General features: G+C 49.6%; 9 protein-coding genes and 1 non-coding gene across 10 annotated transcripts.

The window, feature by feature from the left end:
• Nucleotides 1–4: 4 nt before the first annotated feature.
• On the reverse strand, nt 5–988 carry GL50803_0097219 (Fibrillarin; the record flags this gene model as incomplete). Its single annotated transcript, XM_001708484.1, has 1 exon — nt 5–988. One exon carries the CDS (start codon nt 986–988, stop codon nt 5–7), a length of 984 nt encoding a protein of 327 aa, XP_001708536.1.
• Nucleotides 989–1,094: 106 nt separating this feature from the next.
• Nucleotides 1,095–3,507, forward strand: GL50803_0017243B (Outer-arm dynein beta; one part of a trans-spliced gene, as the record gives it). Coding sequence (XP_037902385.1) covers nt 1,095–3,507 — 2,413 coding nt within the window.
• Nucleotides 3,508–3,661: 154 nt separating this feature from the next.
• Nucleotides 3,662–7,969, reverse strand: GL50803_0017465 (SMC4-like protein; the record flags this gene model as incomplete). Its single annotated transcript, XM_001708482.1, has 1 exon — nt 3,662–7,969. One exon carries the CDS (start codon nt 7,967–7,969, stop codon nt 3,662–3,664), a length of 4,308 nt encoding a protein of 1,435 aa, XP_001708534.1.
• A 49-nt stretch (nt 7,970–8,018) lies between these two features.
• On the reverse strand, nt 8,019–8,321 carry GL50803_0060537 (uncharacterized protein; the record flags this gene model as incomplete). Its single annotated transcript, XM_038046219.1, has 1 exon — nt 8,019–8,321. The coding sequence occupies one exon, from the start codon at nt 8,319–8,321 to the stop codon at nt 8,019–8,021; it is 303 nt and encodes a 100-aa protein (XP_037902386.1).
• Nucleotides 8,322–8,384: 63 nt separating this feature from the next.
• GL50803_00t0016 lies at nt 8,385–8,458 on the forward strand. The gene has a single exon. It is a non-coding gene; the product is annotated as a tRNA-Arg (tRNA).
• Nucleotides 8,459–8,468: 10 nt separating this feature from the next.
• Nucleotides 8,469–11,012, forward strand: GL50803_0015232 (Ankyrin repeat protein 1; the record flags this gene model as incomplete). Its single annotated transcript, XM_001708481.1, has 1 exon — nt 8,469–11,012. One exon carries the CDS (start codon nt 8,469–8,471, stop codon nt 11,010–11,012), a length of 2,544 nt encoding a protein of 847 aa, XP_001708533.1.
• Nucleotides 10,991–15,235, reverse strand: GL50803_0032375 (Trichohyalin; the record flags this gene model as incomplete). Its single annotated transcript, XM_001708479.1, has 1 exon — nt 10,991–15,235. One exon carries the CDS (start codon nt 15,233–15,235, stop codon nt 10,991–10,993), a length of 4,245 nt encoding a protein of 1,414 aa, XP_001708531.1.
• A 336-nt stretch (nt 15,236–15,571) lies between these two features.
• GL50803_0010530 (Vacuolar ATP synthase 16 kDa proteolipid subunit) lies at nt 15,572–16,105 on the reverse strand (the record flags this gene model as incomplete). The annotated part of the gene is made up of 1 exon (XM_001708478.1): nt 15,572–16,105. One exon carries the CDS (start codon nt 16,103–16,105, stop codon nt 15,572–15,574), a length of 534 nt encoding a protein of 177 aa, XP_001708530.1.
• Nucleotides 16,106–16,201: 96 nt separating this feature from the next.
• GL50803_0010529 (TPR_1 Tetratricopeptide repeat protein) lies at nt 16,202–17,479 on the forward strand (the record flags this gene model as incomplete). Its single annotated transcript, XM_001708477.1, has 1 exon — nt 16,202–17,479. The coding sequence occupies one exon, from the start codon at nt 16,202–16,204 to the stop codon at nt 17,477–17,479; it is 1,278 nt and encodes a 425-aa protein (XP_001708529.1).
• GL50803_0029229 (uncharacterized protein) lies at nt 17,466–18,092 on the reverse strand (the record flags this gene model as incomplete). Its single annotated transcript, XM_038046030.1, has 1 exon — nt 17,466–18,092. One exon carries the CDS (start codon nt 18,090–18,092, stop codon nt 17,466–17,468), a length of 627 nt encoding a protein of 208 aa, XP_037902387.1.
• Nucleotides 18,093–18,129: the final 37 nt, after the last annotated feature.

Genomic DNA, 18,129 nt, shown 5'->3' on the forward strand with positions numbered 1-18,129 from the left:
TGCATCACGCTGCCTTGACACGGAATCTCCCCACAACTATAGCATGATTCCTGTGGAACTCTCCTATGTCCAGCTGCTCCTTGCACTTAAAGTCGTGCTCGCGCAATGTCTCTATTTCACGCGCAAAGACGGCCTCCGGCTTCAGCGTCGAGTCGACAGAGCTTGCCTTGATAGATATCAGCATGCCTCCATTGGCCTTCAAATAGTACCTCGCATTCTCTGCGACAATCCGTGCCTGGTCCGGCTGTGCCACATCAGAAAAGATGCAATCGACCTCCGGGACTATCATACGATACTTGTAAGGATGCCTTGCGTCAGCAATGATGGGGTAAACGTTCGTTCTAGCCTTAGCAACCTCAAGTAAATCGCGGCCAGACCTCTGCGAAAACTCGACGGCATAAACGGCGCCGGTAGGCCCAACTATGTCCGAAACGTGCGAGACAGTGGTCCCCGATGCAGCGCCAAGGTAGAGGACCTTCGCCCCTGGCTTTATTGGCATGTCCAACACGTTGAGGCGGACGGCCGCGCCCAGCTTGGAGCGGAACGGGTTCCACTCACGATATTCTATCTTGGACTCGGTCCCCTCGACTGAAATGCGCTTCTCTCCGTATACGGCCACGCCTGGTGCAAGAGACTTCGTCACTAAAACATCGCCCCGTCCATGGGATATAAATATTCCATCATACTTGGGATGAGGCTTGACCATGGTCTTTGCTCCTCCCTTGAACCCGCCGCCAGGGCCCCCGGGTCCTCCACGGCCGCCAGGCCCATCCCTTGGTCCGCGGCGATCACCCCGATCGGGGCCTCCGGGGGGGCCTGAGCCGCGCCTGTCCCCGAAGCCGCGCCCCCCGTCACCTCTCTTGAAGTCCGGTCTCTCTGGCCTACGGTCTCCGAAGCTCCGGCCACTGTCTCGGCGATCGTTGCCCGGCCCGCGGCCTCCCGGCCCGTCACGGCCCCCGCGCCCGCTGTTTCGATAGTCTGTACCCATTCAAATAATTACGGTGTTTTTTGTAGTTTTTTGAAGTAAAAGCAAAATCCAAAAAATAAGTAGCGTTTCACCGACAGAAGCCTTTCCAGACAATACTAACACACAGCCACTGAAGATAAGGAGGAGGTCATCCGGCAGGCGAATGCCACGAAGGCACGCCTAGATCTTGCTAATCGACTCGTTAACGGTCTTGCATCTGAAAAGGAACGTTGGAAACAATCGGTTACCGATCTCCAGAGTCGCGACGGAACTCTGGTTGGAGACGTTCTTATAACGGCAGCCTTCATATCATATTCTGGGCCATTCAATCGCCAATTCAGGACAGAGCTTCTCTCCAAGTGGATCAGCAGGGCGAAGGAGCTCAAGATTCCCATGCAAGAAAACTTTGATCCGTTGCAGCTTTTGACCAACGATGCCCTGATTGCACGCTGGAATAATGACAAGCTTCCCACTGACAGGGTTTCACTCGAGAACGCTTCCATCTTTTCAACCGCGGAGCGCTGGCCGCTTATCATTGATCCTCAGCTGCAGGGAATTGCGTGGATAAAGGCCAGAGAGGAGCGCCGGAAGGAAGAAGAGCGTCGCTTCATGGAATTGGAGGCCGAATATCAGGCGAAGAAGGCCACGTTTGAAGCGGACCGAGAGCGCCGAATGCGGGAAGCCGAGGAGAAAGGGGAGAAGTTTGTAGACGACGTTGTGTTGGAGAGGCCCCGCCCAAGTGATGAGAAGCTTGGCCGCCTTCAAGTTGTTCGCTTTTCCCAGAACAAGTGGCTCGATGCCATTGAGAAGGCTGTCCAGGATGGTGATACTGTCATCATCGAGAACATTCACGAGACTATTGATGCCGTGCTCAATCCTCTTTTGGGACGTAACATAATCAAGAGGGGCCGCTCTAAGTTCATCAAGTTTGGAGACAAAGAAGTTGAGTATGACGATAACTTTCGTCTCTATATCCAGACCAAGATGCCGAATCCCCACTATTCGCCAGAGATTCAGGCACAGACTACCTTGATCAATTTCACCGTCACAATCGATGGCCTGGAAGACCAGCTCCTTGCTCTGGTTGTGTCTGAGGAGCGGCCCGACCTAGAGGAACTGAAGGCTAGTCTCATGCGCCAGCAGAATGAATTTAAGATCACGCTCCAGCAGTTGGAAGAGGACCTGCTCAAGCGTCTTTCTTCGGCAACGGGAGACATTCTTGGTGACACCGATCTCATAGAGAATTTGGAGAAAACAAAGGCCACGTCATCAGAGATTTCCGAGAAGGTCAAGGAAGCCAAGATAACGGAGGAAAATATAAACAAGGCTCGGGAGCAGTACAGGCCTGTTGCAGCCCGTGCGGCTATGCTCTACTTCCTTTTGAACTCCTTGAATGTCATCGATCACTTTTATCAGTTTTCCCTCTCCGCCTTTATAACGGTCTTCTACAGGGCCATCAGGCTCTCACAGAAAAGCGAAGACGTCCAGGAGCGCGTGAACATTCTTCTGGATGCTCTCACGTTTGATATTTATTCCTATGCTGCTCGCGGCCTTTTCGAGCGGCATAAGCTCATCTTCATTTCGCAGCTCTGCTTCAACGTCCTCCGCAAGGACAACAATCTTCCTGCAAACGAATTTAACTTCTTGCTGCGCGGGACTGCCTCTGTTTCCCGTGAAAACGCGCTATCAGAGTTTATCCCCACTTCGTCTTGGAACAGTGTCGTGGGGCTTGCGGAGAGCATACCAGACATCTTTGGAAAGCTCCCTGATGACATCGAAGGCTCTGCCAAGCGCTGGAAGGAGTGGATTCAGCACGAGCAGCCAGAGCGTGAGAAGCTGCCACAGGATTGGAAGAACAGAACGAGTCTGCAGCGTCTCTGCATCATTCGTGCGTTGAGGCCTGATCGTCTTATGACCGCTATGACTGATTTTGTGAGTGAGTCGATCGGCGAAAAATACGTTGAAGCGCTGCCGTTTTCCTTCAAGAACGTCTACGCAGACTCTAGCAAGACGGAGCCTGTGTTCTTTATCCTCTCTCCAGGCGTCGACCCGGTCAAGGACGTTGAGAGCTTGGGAAAGCAGTTAGGCTTCACTGCAGATAACGGAAAATTCAAGGCAATTTCTCTCGGTCAGGGTCAGGAGAAGTTTGCTGAAAAGGCCATGGAGGACATGGCGCAGAAAGGTGGCTGGGTGCTCCTCCAGAACATCCACCTTATGAAGATTTGGCAGGTCAAGCTAGAGAAGATGATGGAGCAGTATTGTTCCGAAACAGCGCACGACAACTTCCGTCTCTTCCTATCAGGGGAGCCGGATTCTGACCCTGCTGTAGCGTCTGTTCTCCCTGGGATTGTACAGATGTGTATTAAGGTGACCAACGAGCCCCCGCGAGGGATCAAGGCCAATATGAACAGAGCCATCGGACTATTTACACCAGACACGTTTGAAATGTGCTCCAAGGGTAACGAGTTCAAGAGTATTTTGTTTGCTCTGATCTTCTTCCATGCAATCGTCATCGAGAGACGGAAGTTCGGTCCTATAGGGTATGTTTGTAATCTGTGTAGTCGCAGTATGCCATTATTTTATAACGTGTATGTCATTATGTCAGTATGCCAGTGCGCTGGTGAGTTTCCTTTATTCAAATGTTGTGCAGTTGCTCTGTTCTATTCTATTCTGTTGGTTTTCGAGTATGGTGACTCATTCTGAGACTCTTACTTTAGCCAAGACTGCGTCCGGATCGCAGATAATGCACCGGCTGCAGTTTCCTTGTTTATATATGCCTACCAATCTATCTGCCAACTCAAAGGTATTGTTACGAAGACTTATAACGATGAATTGGGCGTTCTTCGTTCGCCCCTTGATATACTTAGCGATAATAGAAACGTTGCGAAAGTCTAGCGCCGCGTCTATCTCATCCATAACGTAAAGTGGCGTTGGTTTGTAGCAGTGCAATGCGAAAATGAGACTAAGGCTAGACAGAGTTTTTTCTCCCCCAGAGAGGTTGCATATTTGCTTCCAGGACTTTCTCGGAGGCATCACACTGAAGAGAACGCCGTCAAATGGATCAAACTGATTGATAAACTCCAGCTGCGCGTCTCCACCAAGTGTAAGCGTCTTATAAATGTCTCGCAAATAAGTGTTAATTAGGGTAAAAGCAGTGATGAACTCAGACGCCCGCTGGTCCCGCTTGGCATTCAGCTCCGCCTTCTTTGTATCATACGAAGCAGAAATGGATTGGAATTCAGCCTGGCGCTCAAATACAGCCTGAGCACGGGTGCGATACTCTATCAGAAGCGCTGTGCTGGTATCTAGATCAAGGCCTGTCTCCAAGGATTTAGCGGCTTTCTTGTCAACCTTGATACCTCCGTAGAGCTCCAATACCAAATCGGAGACCTCTTGAGAATCCAGTTCTCGCTGTGGAAACATGCAGAGCTCTTGCACAGCATCGATGTTCTGCTGATTTGCTAGCACCTCTACTGACTGGGGATTGAGCACTATTCCCAAGTCGGCAAAGTTAAAAACCGTCAGCTGTAATGTGCTGAACAGCTTATCCAGAAGATGCAAGTGTTCTGTATACTTTGCTATGTGTCGTCGGCACTCTGCTTCTTTCGTCTGGATTGTCTGCTCAATAGTTTGAATTCCTTGCTCTAAGTCATGTAACTCTTTGAGAAGCTCTTCTCTTTGGCTGACAACACTGGAGTGTCTGTTGCCTGCTTCTGTTAGTTGAGTCTTTAACGTGGATGTTTCAGTTTGAAGGTGTGGAAGCTTTTCGCTACTCAGTGTTTCCCGCTGCTGGTCCAGCTCTTGCAACTTGTGACGATAATTATTAATTTCGTTTTGGAATCGATGCCTGTTGTTCTGCAGCTCTGTTATTTGCTTGCGAGTCCTGGCTATTCGAGGCTCCAGCTTCTTTTGATTGATGCTGGCCTCCTGAAGGGCTTTTGTTAGCTCTTTCTGTTTCTCTGAATGAATGTTAAGGTTCCGCTTGATCTCTATTTGCTCGTTGTTTGCTTGGTTCTCTTCGATTTTCCTTGTTAAAGCTTCTAGCGCTTGAATCTCGTTGGAAAGGCGTTCCTCTTCTGACTTCAGCTGCAGCTCCTGGTCCCCAAGAAGAATCATTTGTCTCATATCAGCATGAAAGATGAATATGCTGCACGGTATGCTTCTAGTTGTGAAGGCATCGGCACATTGGTCCAGAACATCCGTAACATCTCTGTTCGAGGGCTCTCCTCCCGAAAAGATGTCTCCAAAAAGCCCCATCGATAGGATGGAAGCAAGGGCACTGTTCTTAAGTGACTTTAGATGGTGTGACATTGATGTGCTGAGGAGTGCTGGACCTATGTCAGGAAACTCCGACAGAGTGTCCTCAGAGATGCTAAGAAGCGTAGGACACAGTCCCATTAGGTTATGTAGAGCATTCTCAATATCTCCGCAACCAGAAACGTCCTGCTCCTCCAGAGCATGATAGAGATCAGAGACCTCATTTCTAACTAGGGCAGTAATCTCAATGGCAGACTTAGCCAGTACTGAAGATGCAAACGAGCTGCGAAGAGAGCTAAGAGCGCGAAAGATCAACTCCCGTGCCTTTGAAAACTCGTCCTGGAAGGCGGTGATTTTTGCCGTTATGGCAGACTTAGCAGCAGCTTCTTCAGACAACGTGGTTTGCGCCAATGCTCGTCTACACGTTTCCAATTCGCTATTCAGACCTTCCAGCTTTTCGTGTATAGTGTCAATCTCTACAGAAATGTCATTCTTCAGCTTTCTCCTGTGCACCGCTTCATCTTCTCCCAAGTCTCTCCCGCGGGCTCCAGAGGCGCCAGTGCCAAGAGCAAATCCCCTACCACCCCGAAGCGTTTTGGCCTTGTCTCCGCCGCCACTGATTACTCCAGATGGGTCAAAAACATCTCCCTCATAGGTAACTACACGCTGAGTTGCACCCCTTCCAGATGTAAGCCTATTTGCAAGGTTCATGTCCTCACACAGAAGGGTGTCCCTGACCACATGCCACAGGGCTGGTCTGCAAGCCTCATCTCTTACATGTAGCTGATCCAGGAAGAGAACAGTGCCCGGCGGAACGTTAACTTGAGGTTGCCCCGCAATATACTTTCGATATTGGTCACTAACGCGGGATAGGTCTATGAAGTTTGTGACGCCTCTTCGTTGTTCCCGTAGAAAGCGAAGGGCAAGCTCTATATTTTCCATGGAATCCACGACTATCATGTTCAGAGACCCCCCAAATGCAGATATTGCTGCCAAATTAATGTCTTGAGAAGCAACCAATGCTAAGCTTCCTACTCTGCCATAGATTCCTTTAAGTATTCCTTTCGCTTGAGCATCTAGAAGCATTCGTTCTGTTTCTGTTTGCTCCCTCAACACGTCCTGGGAGGCATCGACGGCCTTTAGACGCTCCTGCAGCTCTACTAGTAACGCTTGAAGCTGTGCCTTTTCTGCATGTAATAATCTATTTTTGTTCTGCACCTGTTGGTATTCTTGAAGCCTCTCCTCGATGCCAGACAGTAACTGCGAAGAATTGACGTAGGACTCGAGAGATTCCATCAACGATTTAAGGCTAGTGCCAATCAAAAGAATCCACAACATAATGTTGCAGCAGAGTTCCCCTAAAGCCGCTGCTGTGGCAAGGCCAGACTGTCTAATGGTTGAAAGTCGCGCGGTAACACCTATTAATTGCTTGCGCAACGGTACAATATTCTGTGAGATTGTCTCTAACTCTTCTCCTGCTCCTTTCTTACCTGCTTGAGACCCTCCCGCTTTGAAAAGTTTGTCACTTAATTCAGAAATTATACCATCCAGACTAGCAATCTCATGCCGCAAGGCCTGTTCTCGTGCCGGAAATTCATTCATTTCTGCTTGATATTGTTGAATAGCCGCTTCGTGTGAGGCTATCTCTACATCACACTTAGTCAACCAGGACACATGAAGGTCCAGCTTCTCCTCGGTTACTGTCTTCTCTACCTCCAATTCTCTCATGCGCTCTGTACATCCCTTTTCCAGTGCTGCTAGCTCCTTTAACCTATCATTGAGTTTACCAACTTCAGTTTCAATGGATGAGATTTCTACATTCAGTGGGGACAGTCGCTCATTCACCAAGTGCTCGCTTTGTTGGCGAAGCTGTTGTTGCTCTATGCGCCTTGCAGCTATCAGCTTCCGTTGGCTGAAAGCTTGCACCTGAGAGTACCGTGCGTAAAGCTTGGTACCTTCTGCCAATGACTTTAGGGAGTCCACCACAGCAGCGTGCTGCTCCTCGAGCTCATCTCTATAGGAAACTGCAGTGCGTAGACGCGTTCGTACTTGGGATCGGGCCTCTTCGAGCAATTGGGTTTCAGCTGTGAGCTGAGCAATGACGGGCACATGCTTATGGGTCCCCACTATGTTCTCAAGAAACTCCAAAAGCCCACCCTCTCCCGCAGAGGTTACGGAATCCAGATTTGGAGGGTTTTGGGTCTTGTCTCTCAAGTGCTTCAGAAAGGCTTCTGTTTGTAAATCCAGTAGGGACTCTGCATTTCGGGGCTTCATAAGCGAAACTTGCTCTATCTCGCCCTGTAGAATTAGGAACCGGTGGCTGGAGAGGTCCATTCCCCGCTCTCGCATAAAGGTTACGATATCAGCTTGTGTGGCGCGCATTGCATTGATTTCATAATATGACTCCGAGCTTTTACGACGAACGGCTCTAGAAATAGTGAACTCTGCTCCTGGAACAGCTGCATCCTGGCTGTCATCCCAGAGCGTAAAGTAAACATCTACGCGCGCATGATCCAGCTCCGGATGCTCTGAGGACGTGTGTATTAAGTCTGCGAGCCTAGAGTGGCGCAGGGCACGGGCTCGCCACCCGAAAACAAAAAGGAGCGAGTCTATAACGTTACTTTTCCCCGAGCCATTAGCGCCTAGAATACACGAAAAGGATGGCTTGAACGGGCCCAGCACGTGCTCTCCTGCGTAAGACTTGAAGTTTACTAGTCTTAGCTTTGTCAGAATGATGCGAGCCATGTAATTGAAATGTGAATGCAGATTTTATTTCAGCTGCAACCTGAAGGGCTCAGTGGCCCGAAGCCTGGGGCGGCATGCACTGGAAGGCATCGAACCTTTGGATGTCGACGGTGTCTGCAGCGGGGGCAGGCTTGCGCTGACCACCGCGTGACTGGGGGATCTCCAGGTCCACCTCCTGGTGGAAGAGCTCGGCTGCCGGGATTTCCCGAAGGGGCGAGATCCGGGGGGCCTCGCTGTAGAGCGGGGCCTGCGCGACCGGGCCGAGGATGCCCCCGGGGCTGGGGGCGGGCGTGTCGGTAATCTTGTGGGGCGGCGGCTGCGGGGGCTGCGGCGCGCGGGTCTTCCGGGGCATTTTCCAGCCACACAGCCCAAGCAGACACAGACACGCCCGTCCTTCGCGCCCTCGCGCCCGCACGTGCCCGTGGCGTAATTGGATAGCGCGCCTGACTACGGATCAGGAGGTTGCAGGTTCAAGTCCTGCCGGGTACGCTTTATCGAGATGGCAGACGCCTGGTTTGCTGCGGCGCGCAAGGGCGACAGGGGGCGCGTCGAGCCTCAGCTATCCTCCTTTGCAGGCAGCAGAGATTCCCGGGGACGCACTGCGCTCATGCACGCTGCAGAGTCGGGGGCAGTTGGGGTCATTTCCCTCCTTGTTCCAGAAGAGAAACTCATGGTCGATAACACAGATAATTGCGCACTCTCACTAGCAATCTTAGCGGGAAACCTGGAGGCCGCGAAGGCCCTGGTTTATCACGAGTCTACCTTCCGTTATAAAGATGGCCGAGACTGCCTCATGTTAGCCGCAGAAGTCGCGGATCTGGATATAGTCGCTCTCCTGGCACAACACGTTGAAAAGAATACAGATGCATACGGCCAAACGGCTCTTTCATTTGCCGTCCGTCGAGGGGATACCAAGATCATTAAGTATTTACTGCAGCGGTTTAGCTTTACAGAGCAAGAGCTTCTTAGCACTCTTCACAACTTCTCCGGGCCAAATTTTGTGGAAACCAGCAGCTTGATTTATCTGCAGAGTCGTCGCCTCAAATCCGAGCTTTGCTGCAACTGTCAAACGCTGACAACTAGAATGCTGTCACTTGAGCAGGAGATCAGGAGGCTCCAGAACATTCTACAGACAGAACATGTGCAGAATAAAACATTGCATTCAAAACTTCAAGAGCTAGCAGACAAGCTGGAATGCCCAAAGGACATTGTGTTTCAAAAACTGGACCAGATGCTATGTTATCTTCTCACTATCCCAGAGAGCCTGCTCAAGGTTCCCATGGAGCTTTTCGATCACGAGTGTTTCTCAACTAGAAGCTTAAAGGAGCTACCCTTACCCTCAATACAGGCGCTAGACCAATTAAATAAACACATTTTAAATGCAGTGGAAAAGTACAATCACCAAATTTTTATTCTCCGACAACAGATTGAAACACTCACAAACGAAAAAGACCTTCTTCGGAGGAAGCTCAGCAATTCAGAGCATGCTCAGGAGAAACTAGCAGTTGTAATTAAAGCTAAAGAGCAGGAAATTGCAAAGGTTATTGATAAGCACAAGGAATTTAATATCCGGGTCTCTCTACAAGAAGATGAGCTAAGGAAAAGCAAAGACGCAATAGCTACCCTGACGAAACAGAATAATGAACTAGTACACCAGCTGGAGATATTAGCTTATGAAGATGCTACAGTTACCAAAGACGGTATCACCCCGTTAATGAAAAGCATTATGCTGGGGGACTTTGACGCTGCTATGAGCTTTGTTAAGAGATATGCAGGAAGAAAGTCTGGCGACGGGTCGACAGCCCTACACCTGTTGTTGCAAGCGAAGCGTCTCTGTCCTAGTCCTGCGTCCGTTAAAGGCTATAGCTCGCTCCTGAGCAAACAGAAAGAAAAACAGCACGCTACTGGACGTATAGATATGCAGGTGTACACGCCTCTAGCGGACAGAGATACAGTCACATCCAATCAGCACCAAAAAGTGCATGCTCTGCAGTTCAAAGAGTTACCTACAGAAGATTGTCAAACAGTCATATCATCTCAGCCCCCCTGTATAGATGGTAGTGACACAGTCAGCTTAAGTAGCACATTAGACCCATTTTTCAGTACATGTGCTCCGTTAAGGTTTATAGATTGCCAGCTGCAGATAGAGGTACTTATACCCTATTTTGACGCAATGATCACCGCAGAGTTAGAGCCTATGCTTTCCCCAGACGACATTACGGCGGTTTCTCTTTTCCGGCAACTTGCAGAGATAGAGGCTGATTTGCGAAATAAGAACAACGAGACAGCTCTAGAGCTAGTACTAAACGATAAGAACATCTTCGCAATTGACATTCTTGCTCCCCACCAAGCACACATCACAACCTCTAAGGGGAACCTCCCCATATTTGAGGCGATCAAAATGGCAGCGGACTATCCCCAAGAATGTCAAGACACTAATAGAGAGGAAAGAGCAAAGACTGCGACGGCATGCAGGATATTATTACCGCACTCTGTTGGTCTTTGCAGTGACGAGGGTACCACACCACTGATGATGGCCGCACAGCAAAACGTTCAGGAAATCTCATCATTGCTAATGGAGTCTGAAGCACGAAAACAGAATCTTTATGGGGACACAGCCCTTATGATAGCCGTAGCGTGTGGTCATACCCAAATTGTGCAGGATCTAGCGCCACTGGAGGCGGGTATTCTAAATAATGATGGAATTTCGGCCCTAATGTTGGCAATACGGCTGCAAAGGGAGGCAGAGCTAAGGATCCTACTACCGTACGAATTGACGATCCTCGATAAACAGGACGAACAACCGCTCCTTACGGTACTTCATACACATAATGCTAGGCTCTCTTATCTTCTTATTGAGGAGCTCATGGTAAAGGTGAGAGCAGCGTTTGGCGCGGACTCGTCTGCTGAAGTTTCTCTTGACAAGATACAAGAGAATGTTCTGTCTTTTAAGTTTAACTCTGCAATCGCAAAGGCCATTAGTTGGAGCCATCACTGGCAGGCACTCCATTTGATAGGTAGTCACCCTACGACATCAGAATGATTCGCTTTGTTAAGCACATCATCTATGCCTTGCTTGAGGTTGGCCAATGTACTATCGACTTGGTTACAATACCCCCTGACATTGCTATACATCGTGTTGGATGCAGGTGACGTATGGTCACATAACATCTCGAGTACGCTCGGGTCTACTACAGCACTGCTCCATGCAAGGTTCTGCTGGTCTGTCGTTGAGTGTCGTATTGCCCGCGCAGGCGTCTGGTCTTGGTGATACGGTGAATCGACGTCCACTATTGGATCTTCAAGGGCAGAGTAGTCCTCAGACTTCATCTGCCTATTAGATTGAAATGTGTGTTTGGTACCTTGCAAGTCGATCATGCTTGTCTCACCGAGTCGAGCCGCTGATGACAGCAGCCCATTGAATGGTCGCGTTGATGATTTGTCTGTTCCGCTTGTGACAGTAGAAAAAGAGGGATCATCTACCTCGTTGAACTCCCCTAACTTGCGCCGCACAGACTGTAGCAAGTCTCTGGCAGTGCCTTTTAAGTTAAGGTCATTTGATCCGCTATCTTCAAGCGTTTCTATATCCTTGTTGCCAAGGGTATAGCTCTGATCCCTATCTTGGATAATCACTTGCACAGGCAACTGGTTCTTCTGGGTCTGAAGCATGCTCCCTGCGCTCTTCTCATAATTGGTCATGGTGGCTGCGTACGTATTACTATTTTCATACCCCATGTTATCTACTCCTGTCACCTTCGTTATCTGAGAGTCGGATTTCTCTGGCCGATGCATCCCAATCTGTCTAGGTGTCTGGCTATTTGTACGAGGATTTTGAGGCGGTACTGATCCTGTTCTCGAGGCACTACGAGACGGAATAGGCAAGGAAGTAGAGTGCGAAGGCAGTTGAGTTCCAAGTGGTTGTGAGGTTGAGGCATGCAAGGACACCGATGGTTGTGGTAAGAAGGTAGATGTCGTTGTCTCTAGATAGTTTCGTGAAAACTCAGGCTGTGAATGGGAATGAGCCTGCTTACCCTGGTGAGCATCTGGTGCAAGTATGGGTTCCTGCACAGAGCTTATCGTCAAGTCTTTTTCATTGGCTGCCAGTGGAAACCCTGGCTCTGGCTGGTAGGAGGCTCGATGGGGTACAGGATGAACACTGAGATGCAGCGGCTCTATCGCTGTAGATGAAACGGAAATACTCTCGAGAGCACTGCGGCGCGCTAAGATAGACCTATATGTGTCTTGCGGTTCTGTGCTCTCTGGAAGCATGAAACTGACGCTAGGCTTTTGGGTATTATCAGAATTTGTATAGGGGGACGTGCTTCCGCCTTCGGAACCGCGAGCTGCAGAAACAGATGGTATTGTGATACGCAAGTTGCTTTGTGGGGCTACCAATGGGATTTGGTAAGGAAGTTGTTGGGCCAATGAACTGATAGAGTTATGAGATACTCCTGTTGCATCACCCATCGATGAATCACCTAAAGCCCTGCCTCTACTAGCAGTCGTGCTAATAGAGGGAGCAGTTGTCTGCTGAGACACCGGGGTTTTTGAAGAGGCGGAGACAAAGCGAACGCTATCAACGGGATGTAGTGTTTGTGGAGGCTGGGGATAATGTAGTAGATCTTCCTCACACTCGCTAAGGTAGGCGCTCTTGATCACTGGGCGTGCTTCGGGGTGAGTATACTCAAGCTGGGGGTCAACTCCAAGCTTTTCTGCAATGAGATCAGAGCCATTGCTTGACGGTATTGAATCCCGGAGAGCGTATGTAGACGGATCAGCAGATGCTACTTGACGATCCAAGGTATCGATAAGGTCCAGAAGAGTGTCTCTGGGAGCCCGCTCCAATTCAAGCAACTCTCTCCGTGGAGCAAGGCGGTCTGTGTTGAGGAGCATGTCAACCTTATTAACAAGCTCCTGCGTCTCTTCTGTGTCGCTGGTTGTGCTACGCATACTCACATGCTGAACTCCCACAGAGGTTTTAAGTGATTGTGCTCTTGAAGCAGCAACGGACCTATCTACAGAGCATACTGTGCGCTTGGGTTGACTGACCTTGGATCCTGTTGCAGGTCTTTTAGGTTGCTGTAGTTGCTGACGCTGGAGCTGGCGCTGACGTAGCTGATACGGTACTCCGGTGCTTTTAACTTGCGTTTTGGGCGTTCTGGAAGTGGCTCGTGGTGTTTGTGTTTCCACAGTTATGTGCTCAATACAGCGTGTTGGAAGGGCCTTTGGGGCACTCCTAGACAATGGAGTCTGTACAGAAATTGATACTGGTCTTGAGGACACCTTTTGTTGATTAGTCAAAGGCTTAACTTGTTCATTGCTTGCAGTTTGCCTGCATTTAGGAGATTCTCCTGGGCGTGGATCATACACTCCGCGATCTTCACAAACTTGGCACAATGTAGACTCCGGTTGGGGTGGTAGGTCAAACTCGGTGCTCCTGGCGCGTGCTGGCCCGATAGAACTGGTCCCAGGTTCCTGCTTCAACGGAAGGTCTGCAGCCCGTGACCCCCGTTCTTTCCTGGAGCAGCTTCTGACCGCCGTGATACCTTTCAAAAGGGCATGCTGAACCGCGTTTCCAATAAGCTGCTTGTTCCTCTTATCGGATTCTGAGCGTTTTCGAGCCTGTTCGCTCAGATTTACCACAAATCCATTTGCATCATTGATGGCCCCTCTATAGGTAACCGAGTCTTGCTTTTGAACCGCAGGATGGACCGACCGTCTTTCACGCAGATCGCCTTCTATGGCACTAGTAGCTTCGCGTACATGCACATCTGTGGTTGCTACTTCCTGGGCCATTTCTCGTGCAATGTGTTCAGCTATCTGCTGGGACTTCGAAGAGCTGACTGGAATAAATTCAATGTCCTCTGTTTGCACTGCTCTACCGGATTGATCGAGGCGCTGAGATCTGGGCTTAAATGCAGAGATGGTAAACGTTGAACCTAATTCATGATCGGCATTATCGTTGACAGCAGGCGAAGGTGGCTCGCAAGTCGTCGTACCCTGTCTGTAAGATTTAGCCGAACAAACAGAGCGCGCTAACCCATCCTGAACTGCAGCTGCTTGCGTGGTGTTCCCAGTATCTCCAAGATTGCGTGCAACTGTTTGAGTACTTTGCACTTTGTTAGGAAACACGGTGCTTGTGAGTCCAGACGATCTAAGGTTAGTTACTCCTGACCTACTCACATCAATCGCCCGCTGTGCTTTAGTTGGCATGCCATGTTGAGATAGATCAGAGTCTATGCTTCTGCTGATTGTGGTGTCAGAGTATCTAGTGTCAAGAGGGTCATCTGCCATGTCACGAAAGTGGGCGCGCTTCATAATATTGACGAATTCCTTTTGCTCCTGCTCTATTAGCTTCAAATCCTGATTGTAATCTAGTATAGTCATTCTTGGCAAAGCGATGGAACTCATGTGTTGCATTCCAGATGTAGGTATGAGCGTAAATCGAGATCGCAGAAAAGATGCCATATCCTCCTCAGTGGCAGAGTCTGGACAAGATAGAGCTCCATCTGTGTCATGGTAGGCAGGTGGATAGAGCCCCTGCTGCCGCTGCTGCCGCTTAAGCATGTTGATGATCTCTTTTGTGCGCTTTAGGAATTCAGTAATAGAAAAACCGTGATACGGTGCAGATAGTGATTCAGCTAAATAGCGTGGGGGGACTACCACGGGAAAAGCAGCTAAAGCAGCGTACAGAAAGATACGATGTCCGTCGCAAAACCAATGATCACAAAACCTCAACCATTCATCGCCAGATAATTGGTCTGTAAACAGGCCAATGAAGAGCCTCCAGGCCCAGTCTGCCGGTCTCTCTGTGCCAACTCCGTTACTGTTAGTGTACTTGGCGCTTATGGCATCGACAAAGACAACCTCTCTATTTGGAGGAACGTCGCGAAACTGCAGCCAAGATTGATAAGTAGAAAGAAGGATTACGCACGTTTCAAAAGCAGCAACTGTATCTCGCTCCCAGAACTTCACGAAAGGAAACACAAACTGCGCAAGCCATGACACCGATGCCAGGTCTGGTGACCAGTAGTAGAGTGCTGTACATGTTTTCTGGAGCCTAACAAGGAGCCTGCGGTCACTGATAGGGAAAAGCCTGGAGAGACTGTGTGCATCTTTGTGTATGCCTCTAGTCACCAGGCTGTCATAATAGTCTACGTCGTTGGGCAGCGCAAGCATGAACCGCCACGCTGTCTTTCGAAGGTCATCAGGGATGGACCCATAGTTCTCAAGAAGTGCTCTGAGGTGGCGAAGGGTCAGGGTCATAGTGCCCAATTTTCTAAAATCTGCGATGGATATCTATAAGGTGCCCAGGGAGATGTAGAACTAACTAGCTGTCTGTTTACAGAGGGAGCTTGCAGCTAAACCAATAGAGAGAGCTGTTTTCTGTTTATGGAATTTCTAAACTATATGCCGATCCTCTTTGGCCCCCTAGCAAACCTTTCTTAACTGGATACCTGGGTCGGCTCACAGTGTAAGAATTAGTCACAAGATCAGATCCACCAAGAATGCGATTTAACAACGCTTTGCTGCGGCACGGTTGATGGTGTGATAGATCTGGAAACATTGTGTGCTGAGATGGTTCAGCGGGGATAATCCTATTTACTGATTGACATTATTCACGCAAAAATTGCTGTCTGCGCTTTTCGTGGACAAAATCAGTGCTATGATAAGACCATAGAGGGCAAGAGCTTCTGAGAATATCAATACAATAAGCATCACAACAAATAGACTGGGTTGTTTGGCGACAGCTTTCACAGCAGCGCTTCCAGAAACACCGATAGCAAGCCCTGCCGCCAGCGCAGCAAGGCCACAGCAAAGCCCCGCTCCAAAATGTGCGTATGAAACGTAAAGGGGCATGCCGTTTGTGTACGAACGAACCCGCGAGTTAATCAACAAGGAAGTAATCAGCCCGTAGATACTCAGAATACCTGCCATGATGACTGGAAGAGTAAGCTTTGTGACGGGGGCCGGATTGATCAGACCAGCGACACCAAGCCCCGAGCCGGCCTTTGCTGTGCCATATGCCGCGCCTATAGACGAAAAAACGACGGCCACAACCTGTCCAAGCATCGACCAGAAGGACGCCCCTGCAGGACACTTCTCAACAGCGACGGGGCTGTCTATAGATGACATGGGAAAAGTAATTATATCCCTTACGCTAAATCCGCTGCAATATTTCTTGCAATGTAATCACTCATTTCAGACTTCTATTTCCAACGAGTCTAGGGAATGCCCCTCAATCTCTACTATGCAGGTCTTTACGAGCAGTGCCTTTCGTCTATCGCAGTAGAGAAGAAGCGTGGGACCACGCACCAGCTGCTCCACACAGAGGGTCTGGCTCTGCGTGCACTCAACAGAATATCCGAGGCGATAAGCTCCTTTCTTGCATCCCAGAAGCTAGACCCCTTCGACCAGTCTACCACTCTAGAGTTGGCTAAGTGCTTCTATCTCCAAGGAAACTACCCCTCTGTTATCGCACAGTGTGATAGCATAATTTCAACAGAAGGTCGGGCGCCCTGGCTTGCACATCAACTGCGAGGATTGGCATCCTTCCGCATGGGTGACAGACATGCAGCAGAAAAACATCTTTTTCTGGCATATGACCTTCATCCAACACTGCAAGCGAAGCAACTTATAGGAGAGCTACAGGCAGCAGCCGGCAAATCGCAAGAGGCTATAGCTACAATGAACGATATTATAGCATTATCACCAGAGTCCATCAACGTGCTCATTGAGCTGGGACTCTTGTACGTTAAGTTGAACTCTCTAGATGATGCATTCGAATGCTTCTCTAGAGCAGTGATAGCTGTACAAAAGCAGCTGGCATGTAGAAGCAGCATGACTCTCTCTACTCCGCAAGACTCGTTTATTTTCAGTCCGGCATTTTTCTCTCTTGGGTACACAATTCAAGCTAAGGACCCACGGACTGCTTTGTTGAAATACAGAGTGGCAGCAAGCCTTAAAGGGGACAGCAAGGATCCGCACATATGGGCTAATCTTACCTATGTGTTTGTCTCGTTAAGCAACTTAGAGGCCGCTCTCGTCTGTGCTACTCGTGCGTTTCAGTTGAACTCCACGTCTGAACCTTGTAGGCGTGCCCTGGGCCACGTGTACATCTGCCTAGGTGACTACTGTAGGGCGTTCCAGATCCTTTCCCCAGCCATGGGAGACACCCGGGCATATGAGTCCCAATGGCTACTTGGTATTGCAGCCGCGAAGCTGGGTGAACTTCGAATAGCTATGGTGTGCCTTTCAAAAGCTGCTGACGGAGGGCTTTATGCTGCATGCTTGACGGGACTCTTGATTTTTCTACAGGCCAACGACCTGACTACCGCGGCACAATTCTCCGTCAAACTCAAGGAACTGGATCCCGATAATGATGAGAATCTACGGCAAGGGAAGGCTGCTATTAAACGCTTACGCAAGCTTGTTCAAGAAGAGAATTCGACCGTGGAGGGACAGGCTGTTTCCGAAAAGAACGAGCAACTAACCACTACCGATGGCTAGCTGCTGCACTCAGCATGAGTCCCCATGCCTCTTGCCACATGATCTCCCGGCCCTTGATCGAAAAGGCGGGACCCGTGCAGGGCTTTGAAAGACGGCCAGAAGAGGTGGAAAGGGTTGGCTGTGTTCTCTGCGTAGTGAGGGCAAACCGAGATGCTTGAGGTGGTGATTGAGAGCGTATGTGGGGAATGCTAAGGGATCCAGAGCGGTATAGAGGAGAAGCAGCTCTGCTGTGTGCCTGCCGGCAAGGCGTGACGTTATATACTACTTGGGTTACCGGGCTGCGACGCATGTTAAGTGAATACGTAATCTCCTTTGCAGGAGGCGACGTGCTGCGATATGTTTCTGACCAAGGAGAAGGGAGTAAAGAGCCTTTAGTAGTCCTTTTGAGAGAAAGATCTTTATGCCCAGGTGATTTCCTCTCAGTGTGCGTCAGGTTAACAGGGCTTTGGCTCCTATTCAAAAGATTGACAGTCGTGGACCTCGAAGACAGCAAGGGATTGGTTGAGGGTCTCAGCTCGTTCTCTATGCGAGCCCCTCGAGGATCGAAGTCTCGCCTAATACTGTAAGCAGCCGGACCAGGACTGGTCACTCCTGTTCTGAACCAACTCGCCATTTTTCTAATATCAGATAAGATTTGGTAGCATCCGAGG

The sequence above is a fragment of the Giardia intestinalis genome, chromosome 5 (assembly GCF_000002435.2).
Source record: "Giardia intestinalis strain WB C6 chromosome 5, whole genome shotgun sequence".
Lineage (NCBI taxonomy): Eukaryota > Fornicata > Diplomonadida > Hexamitidae > Giardia > Giardia duodenalis.